Source organism: Oreochromis niloticus, linkage group LG15 (genome assembly GCF_001858045.2).
Source record: "Oreochromis niloticus isolate F11D_XX linkage group LG15, O_niloticus_UMD_NMBU, whole genome shotgun sequence".
Taxonomy (NCBI): Eukaryota; Metazoa; Chordata; class Actinopteri; order Cichliformes; family Cichlidae; genus Oreochromis; species Oreochromis niloticus.
In genome coordinates this window covers 13,391,088-13,405,253 of record NC_031980.2, presented here as the reverse complement: position 1 = coordinate 13,405,253, position 14,166 = coordinate 13,391,088, and the positions used below count along the sequence as shown (strand labels likewise).

The 14,166-nt window shown below is 41.6% G+C and overlaps 1 protein-coding gene across 1 annotated transcript; it reads right to left on the bottom strand.

Annotated features, from left to right (window-relative positions):
- Window positions 1–266: 266 nt before the first annotated feature.
- Window positions 267–11,590, bottom strand: ttbk2b (tau tubulin kinase 2b). The gene is made up of 15 exons (XM_005474966.4): window positions 11,186–11,590; window positions 10,647–10,769; window positions 10,405–10,552; window positions 7,561–7,634; window positions 7,339–7,479; window positions 7,148–7,252; window positions 6,487–6,552; window positions 5,867–5,959; window positions 5,656–5,781; window positions 5,395–5,552; window positions 5,011–5,200; window positions 4,420–4,634; window positions 3,876–4,338; window positions 2,394–3,067; window positions 267–1,440 (listed from the first exon to the last, which is right to left on the bottom strand). The coding sequence occupies exons 2-15, from the start codon at window positions 10,713–10,715 to the stop codon at window positions 1,098–1,100; spliced, it is 2,865 nt and encodes a 954-aa protein (XP_005475023.1). The 5' UTR covers window positions 10,716–10,769; window positions 11,186–11,590; the 3' UTR covers window positions 267–1,097.
- Between the last annotated feature and the right edge of the window lie 2,576 nt (window positions 11,591–14,166).

Here is a 14,166-nt window from a genome sequence, read left to right as displayed (position 1 = left end):
CACTTGAGCATGCTCAGTCGAGGTTCATCTGTGCATTCTTTCCCCCTTATCTGATAATTGGCTTATTCTAACAGAAACTGTTTGCAGAAATGTCTGTTGATTATCAAGGAGCAGAGACGTAAAGGGGTGGAAAACCTTTTTTGGGGGAGATGTCATTTGTTTACTTACTTATAACGTAAACTATATTAAAACTGCCTTTAAGATGAGCATGAAGCACAACAACAAGATACAATTTCAACACTCATGAGAAGGAATAGTCCAAGTCATTGCTGGTCTATGTCATGGATGTATTTTGATCAGAAGCAGCTCAATAAAAATGCAGATGCTTCAGCCAATTGTACAAATAAAAAAACAAAAAAAACAATCCAGAAATCATTTGCAATGACACTCATGCACGTTTACAATACTAAAGTATGAGTGCACTTAAACATGTACATTCTAATATGCTGATGCCTTCTGCATGATAAATACTTTATAGCAAAGTAAGAGCACACTACCACACTCTGATATGCCAAAATGAGCAATTCATTGTTACATACTATAATTAATCTAGCAGTTTTACAGGAGTGAGGTCAATATGGGACTGCATGCCCTGCTTCTGTACATGAATGCTGATGTCTGTGTGCTGCTTGTGGTGTTTACTACTATAGTGTTCTAAATGTGAGTACATGGCTCTATTAGTGTATACCATTTTCCTAATGGTACATATCTACAATTAGCATTACTTTATTTTAGGATTTTTTTACATCCCTCAAGTATTAAACATAACCTTTTTGGTCTCATAGTAGGCCTATATGGAGTGTTAAGAGAGTGTAGTGATATGAGAGGTAAAAGTTGGCAATCTCAAGATTTTCTCACTATTTGTGTTTCCGCTGCAGGTATCAAGCCACCAAAGTCAAGTATTCTGAGAGACACATCCAAGGAATGAATGAATAAATAAATAAATACAATTTATCATACACTTTACATTACATACAGTACATTCCCTTGAGTAAATACCATATTTACACATGCTATCAGGGTGACTGGATGTGAGGCAGCCTCTCGCTACAAGTTGCACGATACGGATCAGTCATTTGTGTGGAAACACGGGCACATCAAGTCACTTTGCCGGAGCCTTTACCCTCGTAGATCGAACCCCTTCCTCTGGAGCCGTGGCTCCACTGACCCAGCCCGCCAGACCTGTCCGGAGGGTGAGCGTGCCGAGGAGGGGAGCCAGATAAGCTAGACGGAGAGCGGCTACGGCCCTGCAGTGCCCCGCCGTCGCGGAGCTCCCGGGACGGGGAGGAGCTGAGCGAACGCTGCAGGGAGGAAGATGAGCTGCGAGGGCAGGGAGGCGGGCTGAAGAGCATCCCGCTGCGGTCCTGCATCAGCTGGGTCAGGCTCGCCAGGAAGTCTGCGTCGCTGGTGCTGCTGGCTCGCACCCTTAACCGCCGCCGTCTGCAAGAAAAAAAAAAAAAAAATCAAAACAAATTCTCAGCAACAGCTATTTGAATTACTGTGTATTAGTATTAGCTGCCATCATTAGGATCCTCCATATTTATTTATCGTTCTAATTTATTATAGTAAAGAACCTATTTTTATTATTCTGTTATTTTAATAGTATGATTGTTTATGTTTGTCTGTATACACAAAGTTCAGCAGTGCTTCCAGTTTCATTGTATGCTTATCCTATTGGCAGTGTCCATCCTTTTGTTGTTGTTTGTTTTCAAACAGACTTAATATGACGGAGGGATGCTTTGATTTTTAAAGCAGTCAAAGAAAAAAAAGAATATTATTTGCCATATTTTCACCTTTTTTTTTTTTTTTAAACTCTGTTTTCTCAAACAGAATCATATAGTTGATTTTTTTTTAAACGTAAGGCTGTAGTTTCATTTCTTTTGTCACTTTTGTTGACAAAACAAATTTGTTTTGTCTCTGCTGTGTTAGATATACAGTTATGTATTGCCCAGATGTCCCAGTTTTACACTGGGAGTTAACTACTACGTACATTCATGGATCTGTCCGAAGCCGGCAGCGTGAAATTAGTCTCAAAACTCCACGTGGGCATGCATCGTAAAATCGTATGCATTTGTAAATTAATCTTATGGTTGGTCAAATTGTTTCGTATTTGTGTGTGGATTAGAGCGGGCATTCATGAGTCCTCAAAAGTTACACACAAATCACGTCAGACATTTGCAAATTTTACTGTTTACTGATTCAGAGTTTAGAGTTAACTGGTTAGCAGCAGCTGAACATTCAGAACAGGAATAAGTGGATTATTATTAGTAGTACATCAAGTATAGATAATTTCATTTTCTTGGGCAGGTGAGAAAAAAACAAAACAAAAAAAAAAAAAAAAACATACTGGGAAACAATGACTGTATCACATTTCCACAGTCTGGACCACATACCTGTTGTCTACACATGGGCGGATGGGCGGTTTCCCAGGAGGTGGCCGGGGCAGAAACCTGCTAGTGAGTTGCTCCGGCACAAACGTGGCACTCACAGGACGTGGGATTTTACTTTTACTGCATGATGACAAGGACAGCGAGAGAGGGTCTTCTCCTGCACAGTCGGATCTGGAGCCTCGGTCTGAGGAGAGCCTGTCTCTGGGCAGGGCGCAGGGGAGGTTGTCACAGGACAGAGATGGAGAGGGTGAGTGGGTGGGGGAGCCGGGGATGGGACTGCTCCAGCGGTTACGCTTCTCTATGTTCAGGTCCCTGCTCGGAGAGTCCAAGGGGTTGCTTGGATCTCGGACAGGGATTCGACTCAACCTTGGCGATGAGGGAGAGTCCCTTCGTTTGAGCAGAGCAGGAGGCGGCGAGGAGGACACGGTGACTGTGCTCTCAACAGCACCGCCCACGGTGTCGGCTTGAGGCTGCTGATTCGGTTCCGAGGAGCGATCGGGCAGACCAGAATCGCTCTCTGGGTCTCTGTCGTTGGCCAGATGAGCTGTGGGGCCTTTGGCAAGACTTGGGACCGGCGCTAAGTCCAACTTCCCTTCCTCAGATTTACCAGATGGTGCCTCTAGAGGTATTGCATCACTCCTCTCCTGTACAGGTGATTGTGGCACACAGCTGGAAGACTAAAGGGAATTAGATGATTATTAGATGGTAAAAAACAAAAGATGTAAAAATTAGGTATCAGTAAAATACATTTCTCCATTCTAAGCCTCCAGGTTATTTTATCAGTTAATTGTAATTAAAAACATGAGACGACACATGAGTAACAACAAGCAAGAGCCAAAGGTGACATCATGCAATTCTAATCTTTAGAAGCTGCCCATTAAACTATTTTAAGGATTAAAATTACAGGGATGGACTGTGATTCACAGGTGGATGTCCACACAGGTGGTTGTAGCAACCAGCTATCCGCTAGGCTCCACCTCCACTTACTGGACTTGGTGGTGCCTTTTGGAGTATTTTTAATAGTCATCTCATGTAAAATGTGGTTTGCAGTGCAGTTAACCTTAACACCCTGTCCAGTAAGTCTGTACCATAGTTTCCTGTGAGTGAAACATTTGTATGTTACTTAGCACTGATTAGCAGGTGCAATGCAACTGAGGCTTAAAGAGAGTTCACCAAAAAAATTATACCCTTGGTTTTCTATACATTCAACGACTCTACCAAGTGACACTTGGAAATAACTGATATAATGTTAATCTTGCATGTAATGACTGGATATTTTTTGCTGTTGTACGCTGTTAAATTTTATTCTTAAAATTATCCATCAAACATTCAAATTGGAATTCCAGAAAGCTTCAGCATCTACATTTGCATAGCAACTGTGCAAACTCTGTGTGAAGTCAGCCTTAAAGTTGAACCTGTTTAGTCGAATTCATCTCCCCTGTGCAGATCTCAGTTAATGTACAACAAGATTATTGTTATTCCTACCTGCTCCATCTGGGACCTTCCCATAATGACTGAAGGCATTTGTCCCAGCATGCCCGGCAGCCTCCTGTGTCCCAGTAACCACGTGCCAGGCATGGCCATCTGCGACAGCACAGGGCTGCTGGGCACACCGGTGGACTGGCCATCCTGCCGCTCGGACAAGTGGTTCTCCGTCTCAGCAGCAATGTGAGACCCGGGCTTGCCCTCATGTGATGCTTCTGCTGCTGGCTTGCTTCCTCCAGATCCTTGCTCTAGCTCCAGCATCACCCACTCCTGAGAGTCTCCCTCTTGAGGCACGGGACTAAAGTTTACAGCAACAAAGCCGCTGCTTGCTGCGCCTTCCTCTGGGTCGGGGGTTGCTGTGCCAGAGCGCTCCTCGTTGCAGGAAGACGTCTGCTGCTCAGGGCCTTTTTCAGGAATTGACTTTTCTCCAACATGAGAAAGCACAGGCCGCTGTTTGCCCAGGCTGAAATGACACATTGTAAGCATTTAGGTAAGAATGCATCTGGCTGAAGCTTTTGTTTAATTGCAATTTTTAATTACTGACTAGGCCTCAAGGAACCGCTCGATGGTGGGTTTGGGTTCTGGTCCGAGCCTCTTTTCAAAAGCCAAGCTCTGGCTGTGTCTCATCCTCCGGAGCAACGGTGCAGCCCGTTCCAAAAACATGGTCTCTGATCGCACCCGTCTAGGCGAGCTCTGCATGGAGCCGGTGTTTGGACTTTGGTTTCCCTGGTTCTGACTATGTTCGTCCTCACTCACAACCTGGGGGAAAAAAGAAAGAAGAAGAAGGAGTTTTTAGAAACTGTAGCAAGACACTTTAAACAGGGGAAGGCAGCCCAAGTTGTTTCTTCTTTACTAATTCGTCAGGAAGACAGTGAACAATTTCAACCAAAGTTTAGCAGAGGAAGATGTAGGAGCAGAGGTCAGAGAGAGCTTTTCTCATTGAAAAGTAAATGTATTCTTAAATCATATTTATGGGAAACACTCGGTGATGATGTGTAATGACTGGGGGGCATGAGCAGCCAGCGTAGTGTTGCAAAATGATCCAGCCGACAGCACAAAAGAGCAGCAGTACTGTATGAATATTACATCCAGAGCTAAGAGCATCATACTTTACATTAAGGTACATTCCACTGACCTTCCTGATCATTGGCTGAGCGTGTTTATGGTTTTTGTTACGGTCCATCTCTTCCCATACGTCTGCACCAGGGGTGGTCGGCGTGGGGATCGGGGGGCAGTTGTCAGCGTCACTGAGGCGCTCCCCTTGCAGGACATCCTCAGTGTTCTCCCTCTGCAGCTCGCCTGGCAGCACTGAAGCATTGGCCATGCTGTGGAAGACAGCAGAAGGTCACCTTGCAACTCATTTCCACAACATAATTTAGAGCAGTGATTTCTCAGGGATATCTGACTGAGCAGATTTCGAGTCTAAAAAAAGCTGCAGCTATATAACTGAGCGCATACCCAACCGAGTGTGAAGGAAGTGTGAGTTAAACGACCGACCTACGGCATTTCAAACACGTACCCCAAGTATGCTGGCGTGAGGCGGGTGAGCTGCTGAGCAGTGGTTGCTGCGGCAGTGATGGTCAGCATATCCTCTGAATCACATTTCTCCCAGTCATAGGGGTCATTCTCCAGCACGTTGTGGCTCTTCATGGCATTCTCGAACACTGACATCAGGAGCTGTCACGGAGAATAAAAATAAAACGCATGTATCAGCGTTTTACAGTTGCAGAAGAATAAACAGCACATGCAAAATAAGCCAAACAAGGGAGTGAATGCCAACCTGATAGTCAGGCTTAGTGTAATAGTCCAAGGTCATGATGTGCTCCAAGAAGGTACTAAACTCTGAGGGAAGGTGCTTCAGCATGAGTCGATGATCGTATGTCTCTTTTAGATTTCCTACTTGCTCCTGGGAAGACAGGAGGGAAAAGAGTGAGAGGATGACCTTACAGTGTATTGCTAGAATGTAGTAATGAAGTCATTGAGGCACATACTTTGTCCTTAATTTTTCTCCAGGGAAGCTGACCAATCATAAATTCTACCAGCATGTAGAAGAGGGACCACAGGTCATCGTGACGACCCATTTCCTGCAAATTTGGAAACAAGAAAAAAAAAAGGGGGGGGGGGGGTTAAAGGGTAAACGGGCTCCCAAAACTTGACGCATACACTCAGGAATAGTGTTTCCTCTTTGCCACTGTGATGTCACCATATGGTTAGTGAAGTTCTGTTACGAAGCCCCAATTTGAGCAATTTGCACCGTACCCATCTATTGGATTCTAAAACTGGATCTGAGACATGATTTGAGCATATTCCAGACAACCCTCTTTTCTGACTCTTAGACTGACAAACTTCATGTTTTATTCATTATGATCTGAAACCAGCCACCGGGTCAACTCGTTAGGGAAGCTTTTACTGAGGTCACAGAGCAAAGGAGGCAAGGTCTGTTTTCCCATAGACTTCTATACAACCCGAACTCTATTTTGCAACAACAGGAGTCGCCCCTGCTGGCCATTAAAGAGAAGGTAAGTTTAAGGCACTTCACTTTTCAGACTCGGGGGCTACATCCAACTTTCATATAATCGACGTGCTCAATACATCTACAGCGCAAGCTCACCTTATTCTTGTGAGCATTGATTGAAGCATATCGCACAGTTCCTCTGAAGCCTGCCACGGGACGAGGCTGAAAGAAAAGAGATATTTGGCAGTGATAATGATAAACGGGTGTAAATGTAAAGCAAACACAAAGCTAAAACCACATTTTAAACTCATAAGTAACATTTGGGTATTTTTAAAATTACTATATTTAACGGGAAACTGAATTTACTGTTTTCATCTTGTACACACTTTAGCTCTGAGTGTGGAGTCCCAGGCTCACGTCACATGATGACATGCTGAGTTAAAGCAGCAGTTGTGTGTGAACTCTAATGTATACCTCTGACTCTGTAATCCCTAGATTACACCTGGATGACACTCTGGTGGTCTAGAGCAATATTTTTTTGTTTAACATCAAGTTAGGATTTTAAACTGCACGACATTACACAGGGAGTTTACGTGTGTACATACATACTGGCACTTTTATATACAGAACATGGGTGATGCAACTTCTTTTTGATTTATTATGGGCACTATTTAAAATCAATTTCCAAACTAAAGCCTTTAACAGCTGGCAGTATATGCTATAAAACCATTTCTGAGCATATAATATTATGTGTACAAGTACCTTTATGATTTAAAGCTTTATTTATGCTCTAGTATAATCGGCACAGAGTACTTACTGGACGGACTTCCTGGCTGGAGTTGGTGAACTGACGGGCCAAACCAAAATCGAGCATGTAGCAGCACCTGCAGGTGCTGGCTAGTCTTCCCATCGCAAAGTTTGACTACAATTTTACAGAAACAAACAAGTTTAAAGGTTCCTGTTTGTAATATTCAAATAAAATAAGATCTAACCCAAGGGTCGACTTACTGGTTTAATGTCACGGTGCAGGAAGCCGACAGAATGGATGCTTTCAATGGCCTCTAAAATCTGCTTGCCAAGTCTTAAAGTTGTGGAGACGGAAAAGGTGCCACGGGTCATCGTTCTGCGCAAATCCGCAAGGTTCCTCCCCTTCAGAGAGAAAGTCAACACTGTCAAATTCAAGAAGCAGAGCAGATTAAATGAACTACTGCTGATTTGCAAGGCTCTTACCTGGAGTTCCATCACCACATAGTTGAAGCGATCATTCCTACCACAGCCCACAAAGCGGCACACGTGGTCCTTGCCTGTGAAAGAAAGATTTATACAGTTTGAGCTATTCCCATCTTCATGTTCAAAACCCTAGCTGGTGTTGAAAAGCTACCATCAGGATTTACTAATAAGATTCAGAGTCAGTGCTACTTTTACTGCAGAAAATTTGGGGGGCAGAGAGTAATTTAAGCAAATCCTATTAATACGATTTATGGCAGGAAAGTTACTGCAAATTGTGCTAAATTTAACACAGAAAAAAGTGTGTTTTATTCCATGTCTGTGATTGTTGCTTCTACGAATCTGAATTTATTTGAATGACAGGGAATGTGTTACGAGAACAAGCGCACACCTAGCAAGGATGGATGACTCAAATCTGTGTGTGCCTTGCAGCTCTTTACCCAATCTCACCCTGAACCTGTTTAGAGCCAAGCCCTTCAAAGGGTTAGATCCCTATACAAGATATACAGTGCTGTGCAAAAGTCTTGAGCCACCACTCATTTCTTTATTTTTTGCTTCAAATGAGTCAGGCTTTCTTGTATTTTTTTAGAGCAATAGTTCTCCAGGCTTTTTGAAGGTCTTTCAAAATTTATCTTTGGACATTGGTTGCTTTTCCACTCATTTTCCGTCTAGACTTTTTACTGACCCATTGTCAAAGGAATGATTTTTATTTGTTTGTTTGTTTGCATATAAAAAAAAGCACCTAACTCAATGAACCAGTGCTGTCTCCACATAACAGAGAACTCAGCAAAGAACCAGTTCTTAAACTGCATCTTTAGGCATTTTGATACTAGCAGCCTGTTGCAAAAAACATGACTCATTCCGATGTTTTTAGCTGACTCAAGGAAAAACGTCAAAGATAACACAGTTTGACAAACACAAAATAGTATTTTTACATCAAGGTAACTGGTCTTATGGAGTGATTAATCCAATTATCATCAATATGTATAGAGAAGATCAGGAAAGAGGTTTTGATCCATCATCTGGGACGTATTTGATTGGCAATGACTTTATTTGTTACCACGACAATGATGTCAAACACACTGCCAATGCAGTGAAAGCATACCCATTTCCCTACCAAAATATAAAGGAATTAGAGGTGGCTCATCACTGTTTTGTTTTGCTCTCCAGTAACAGATCTACGACATGCAATATTAAAATGTCAGAGAAAATGAAGCAATTAACAGGACGCATCTGAAATGTGTTGGATTCACGTCTGACTCCTACGCCATGTAATACTGGCGTAGCCTCACATGGCAGGCAGAAAAAAAACGCAGAGAGCACAATAACAGTAAGAATCAACAGTAAGTTCAATATGTGTATGGGTCAGGATGTGACAGCAAATAAAGTTTTCTGCTCCTCTACACATCGTACAGGTCAGCTGTTACTGACAGATTTCAGCTTCACACAGAGATCGTTTGTAAAAAAGCGGCCCTCTTCTGAAAAAGTTCTGCACCACTTGAGCTGTTAGACGTATCCAGAGAACAGCTGTCTCAACCTCTAAGACAGATGAGAAGAGTTAGCTATTATATCAGAAACAAGATGATTCTCCTTCAGCTGCCTCTCGATATAAAGAAAATGTGTAAACCTGTTTTACACTGTATTATTTTTGTTAGTCGAGTACTCGCTCCCTCATGTATGAGCTGCTAATTTGCACTGCTGTTGGAGATTGCTGGTCATTATCTAAATGAGCTGAAAATGAATTTACTGCATTGTTAGTAGACCACCCGAAGAATTTTACACCCCTGCATCATCTGCGCATTTTTAATGCCTGCAGCCTGGCTTAGTAAATCTGAACCAAGATATCTATTTTTTATGTTTAGAATTATACTGTATATATATTTTTATAAAAGCAAATAAATATATATAGTATATATATATATATAATATATATACACACACATTTCTTTCAGTAATACATATTTTCCAGCACCGATTATGTGTAATAATAAGATAATGTACAAAAGCCAATGTACAAAACAAGAATTTGCTCTTCTTCTTCTTTTTGTATAGTTTGCATTTCTGTTACATATTCCATTTTGCACAAAGGGGAAAAGAATTTTTTTTAAACTCATATAAGATTTAAATCATCTCAGCTTTGTATCACACCCTTCATAAAGACTGCAAAAAAGGACAGGAGACCACAGAACAAAAGCCATTGCCATTTCTGAATGTCATGTCATTTACCAATGAACCAACTGCAGTCAACCAGGCAAATATCAATGAAGTGTTACATTCCTAGACATTTCCTTAGAGATAATACACAAGTCATCCATTACTTTCCTGCTTGAACGAGCTGCAAAGCATGATTCTGATACACCACATTTTTTTGCAGTGTTGTGTGTTCTACATGACCCACATTTACATGAAATAACAACTTTAATTGAATTAAAGAAATTCTATTTTGAGGAAGAAAGGGTAGAAAAGATATCTTACATACCATTTTCCCCCCCAAACAAGGTTTTTCAAAACGAGCCTGTGGGGAGTGACTTTGCACTTAATCTTGAATGGTCTTCATTTAGTTAAGACAAAGAGTCTGTGTTACCTGACAACACAAGACTGTGCATCTCCCTGTCGTTTTTTTTGTCATTTGATGAACAGAAATGTAGTCTAACCTGGAATAAATTCACCTCCACTAACAAATATGTCTCAAAAATTGCAGTCCTAGTGAATTTCCTTTGTTTCTTTATGTTTTGGTGGAAGCCCAAAAACTCTCTGATGGGTGCCAAATGCATTTAAGTGCAGAAAACACCCTGCCCAAGAATTACTTCAGCTACTCTGCCAGTGGTTTGGCACAGTATAACTCACCTTGAAGCTTCTTCAGCACAGCCACTTCCATCTTCAGCACTTGCTTGGGCTGCTGAGCAGACTCAACCTTCAATGCCACTGTGGCCTGGCTCAGCTGATCCAGAACCTCATAGATTTCCCCAAACCCACCTCCACCTATCTTCCTGGCCTGAAAAGGAAGGTAATTATCATTGTCAGCTCAAGTGTATTATAGTGAAGAAATGAACCAGCATGATTTTTCTTCCTTCTAAAGTGAGACTTACCACTTTCCATCTGTCTCTGACCACGTCTCCCACCGACAGGATGTCTGTATGCTCTCCAGCCCCACTCATCCTGAGTGCTCTCAGCTACAGCCTACAGCTGGCATCAGTGTCGCAAGCTCTTCACTGCAAAGAGGGGACAGCTTTAAGAGACCAGGTCAGTTTCCTCTTTCAAAACACTGCAAACTTCGTGATGCTGAATCCACAGAACATACAGGTCATCTTACTGTGCTCTGACTGGAGCATGTGGCTCATATGTAAATGTTAGCTCACGTCTCTCAAATGGGCATTTAAAACCCAAACCTTCCCTAGCTGATTTTTTTTTTTTTTTTTTTTTTAAACAGAACCTACTATAGTGTAGTTAGTTGGAATCACAGCTAAAGCATAACACAGATAGCACAGAATATTCAGTTGACGTTAGATAAGATAAGCCATTCAGAGGCTACCCTCGCCAGCACACAGTGTTCACTGCGGTGGTCCTGTAAACAAGCTAACTAGCACATTTACCAATGGATAACGGTTAGGTAGCAAGCCTCTCTCACCTCGCTCCTGTGCGCTATCGCGATTTCGGCTAGAGTGTAAAATCCAAGCGGTCCCCATGCTCCCGGCGTACTCCGAGCTATGCGAGTGGTTCCAATGAGTTGTTTATTTCAGAAATGAGGCAATGGTGGTGGACCATAGCTGACGTTAGCCGCAGTTAGCCAGCTAGCCTGCTGCTGATGCCCCGAACGCTCTCTCTCAGCAGCGGCGGCGGTGACGTCAGAGAACTCGAGTCCACTGATTGCTCCACAAAGTCCCGCATCCGCGAGACGCTGACGGAGACAGCTCCACTCCAGAGGAAGGGAAAAACGGCTGAGAAACGAAGTGGGAGCCGCAGTTTTGTGCCCTTGAAAAAAATACCGATAAGCCTTCACTTCGCGACACACACTTTCTCCAGGGACGATTACACTTCTTTCTTTACAAAAAAAAAAAAAAAAAAAAAAAAAAAATATGGCAACACGAGGGCCCAAAAGCCAATCGGGCGGCGAAAAATGTCAAAGTATTACTTTAAGCGGAATTCAGATATACTTTATCCCAAAGTTCTGACATTCATTTGTTATGAGCAAGATAGTGGTGAGGTATGCGTAGGAGTGACTCAAGGAAGAGATGGGCGGGCCGATCGAAATATCGATAGAATCGATACCAACGCTAATATCAGTATCAGATCGATACTAGTTTGATGGGATCGATACTTTGTTTCTAGCCTCAGTTCAGTGTATGTTGCCATGGAAAGTAAAACATCACAGTGTTTTAGTGGTCATTTCCTAAGTGATGACACACTGCTCTCCCCTATATTATCTGCCTTTGGTATATTAAGAAGCATTGGAAGCAATGAAGGAAGACATGCAGAGATTGCAGCTTAAATCTACTGTTCTGTGCAAATGTTGTGATAATGCATCATTTATTAGCTTATTTATTCTAAGCATTTATGATCTAAATCAACAAAATAATGTCAACCTGAAGTGGAGAACAAAGTTCAGGATTTGTCTCCAAAATACAAAGGAGTAAAAACACAGACTGTGAGGGACCCAGCTGGTTAGGGATGAGGGTAAAGTAACTGCAACACAAACCCAGACTGAAAATATAACTGACCTATCAGACACAAAACAAAAGGGAACTTAAATACTTGCTCACACCAAAGATGACCCACGGGGGAACTATCACAAACAAGTTATCTTATAAGAAGTAAATAAAACAGCAACTAGTTTGTCAGTTAGTTTAACTTATCAATAATTGAATGCAAAAAACAACTGAATACCAAACCCAAATGTCACGTAAAATAAACAACCTATTTAAAGTAAACGTTTCATGGCCTCCCCCGTGATGACGTGACACTTGGTATATTCCAGTTCCTGCATTTGAAAGAGATGCATTTTGAAGGCCCATCTTTTCCTCATTTGGGTAGAAGATCTCAAAAGCCAAGTGACCACATTTGTGCGTCTAATATGAAGCTTGACTATTATTTTATTTTTGTGTTCTCTTCTATGAATTTAATTGATATTTGTATTATGTTTATGTCTTTGTGAATGCTGACTGAATGTGCATGCAATAATGCAGGGCCCCACTAACAATGGGGATAGTAAAACAAAGATAAAGAGCTGAACATGCAAAAGTTGACTATACATGTGTGCTACAAATAGAGGCATGTGTGTTTGAAACACATGCAAAATAGACACAAATCTGTTTCATGAAATCATGATGCGTTCTCATTTATGTGTTTAAATGCAATACGTATCAAAAACTAAGATAAATAAAGTGTGTTGCATGAGGTCAGCAACTGTTTACAAAAGTTGTCATCATTATTTGGAATTTCTAGCAGGGGCAGCCCCTCTAAAAATAAAAAAACAACTCTAAGTATACTTGACTTGGATTTCTGACCTTAGCAAACATTTTTATTAATGAGTTCTGTTTTACTTGTGAGTCTAAAGTCAGGATGATGTCAATATTTAGAATAATGTTACTATAAATACAGAGAAGCAGGAAAACATTTACTGCAAGTCGACTACTGTATGAGCACGCAGTGGCTTTAGATTTTCAATCAGAGCCACCTGTCGCTCCTCAAGTTTGTTTTAACAAAAACAAGCCGGTGAAGAACAAAATGTTTGAGTCAAAGCCTCAGAGCCCGTTCCACATAAACTATATGGGCAAAAGCACTGGGCCACTTACACATTGCACCTTCAGAAGCTGCTCAGTTGTGGAAAACCCTGCCAACAAAGCTCCTAGTGCACAGCTTTTGTCTTTATGTTAATTCCAGAGGAGGTTTGGGGCTCTGTATTTATATTTCATTTATTTTATTTAACCAACAGAGACACACTCTCAGCTTCACACCTACACGCAATATAGAATCACTGGTTAACCAAGTAAGCGTGTCTTTGGTCTGTGCAAGTCCGAAATGATTCCTGATTTTCTGGCTCTTACTCCAGAAAGCGTGGATGCTTTCTGGAGTAAGAGCCAGAAAAATAAATAAATAAATAAATACATATTAAAATCTCTAATATAATATAAGGTTATCCTTATTGTTATCAGTGATTTATCTGGAGTCCCATATTTCCTTTGAATGAAAAGTCATTTCACATACTAGCTAGAAGGTTGGTAGTTCAGTCTCTGGCTTAGACAGTCTGTATGTCGAAGTATCCTTGGACAAGAGACTGAACTCTCTCGATGCATCCCTTGTAATATGAGTGAGTCTGTGGGAATGTGAGGAAGAACTTAAGGCTTAGAGAAAAGACCTTGCATAAATGTGCACACGACTGGGTGACCAATAATATTAAGTACAGTCCATTAAACAACCCATTTAAACAGAGAAGATGAAAACTATCTGTCATTGACTTTTATTTCACCATTCGGATGCTCTGTTTAAATTCAGTAGGTCATGTTGATAATGTTTGCGTGCCAAAATGTAGCTGAGCAGGTGTACCACCAAAGTGGCTGGTGGGTGTAGGTGGGTCTTCTACATGTGAAAAATGAGGCAACATGGTTTGCG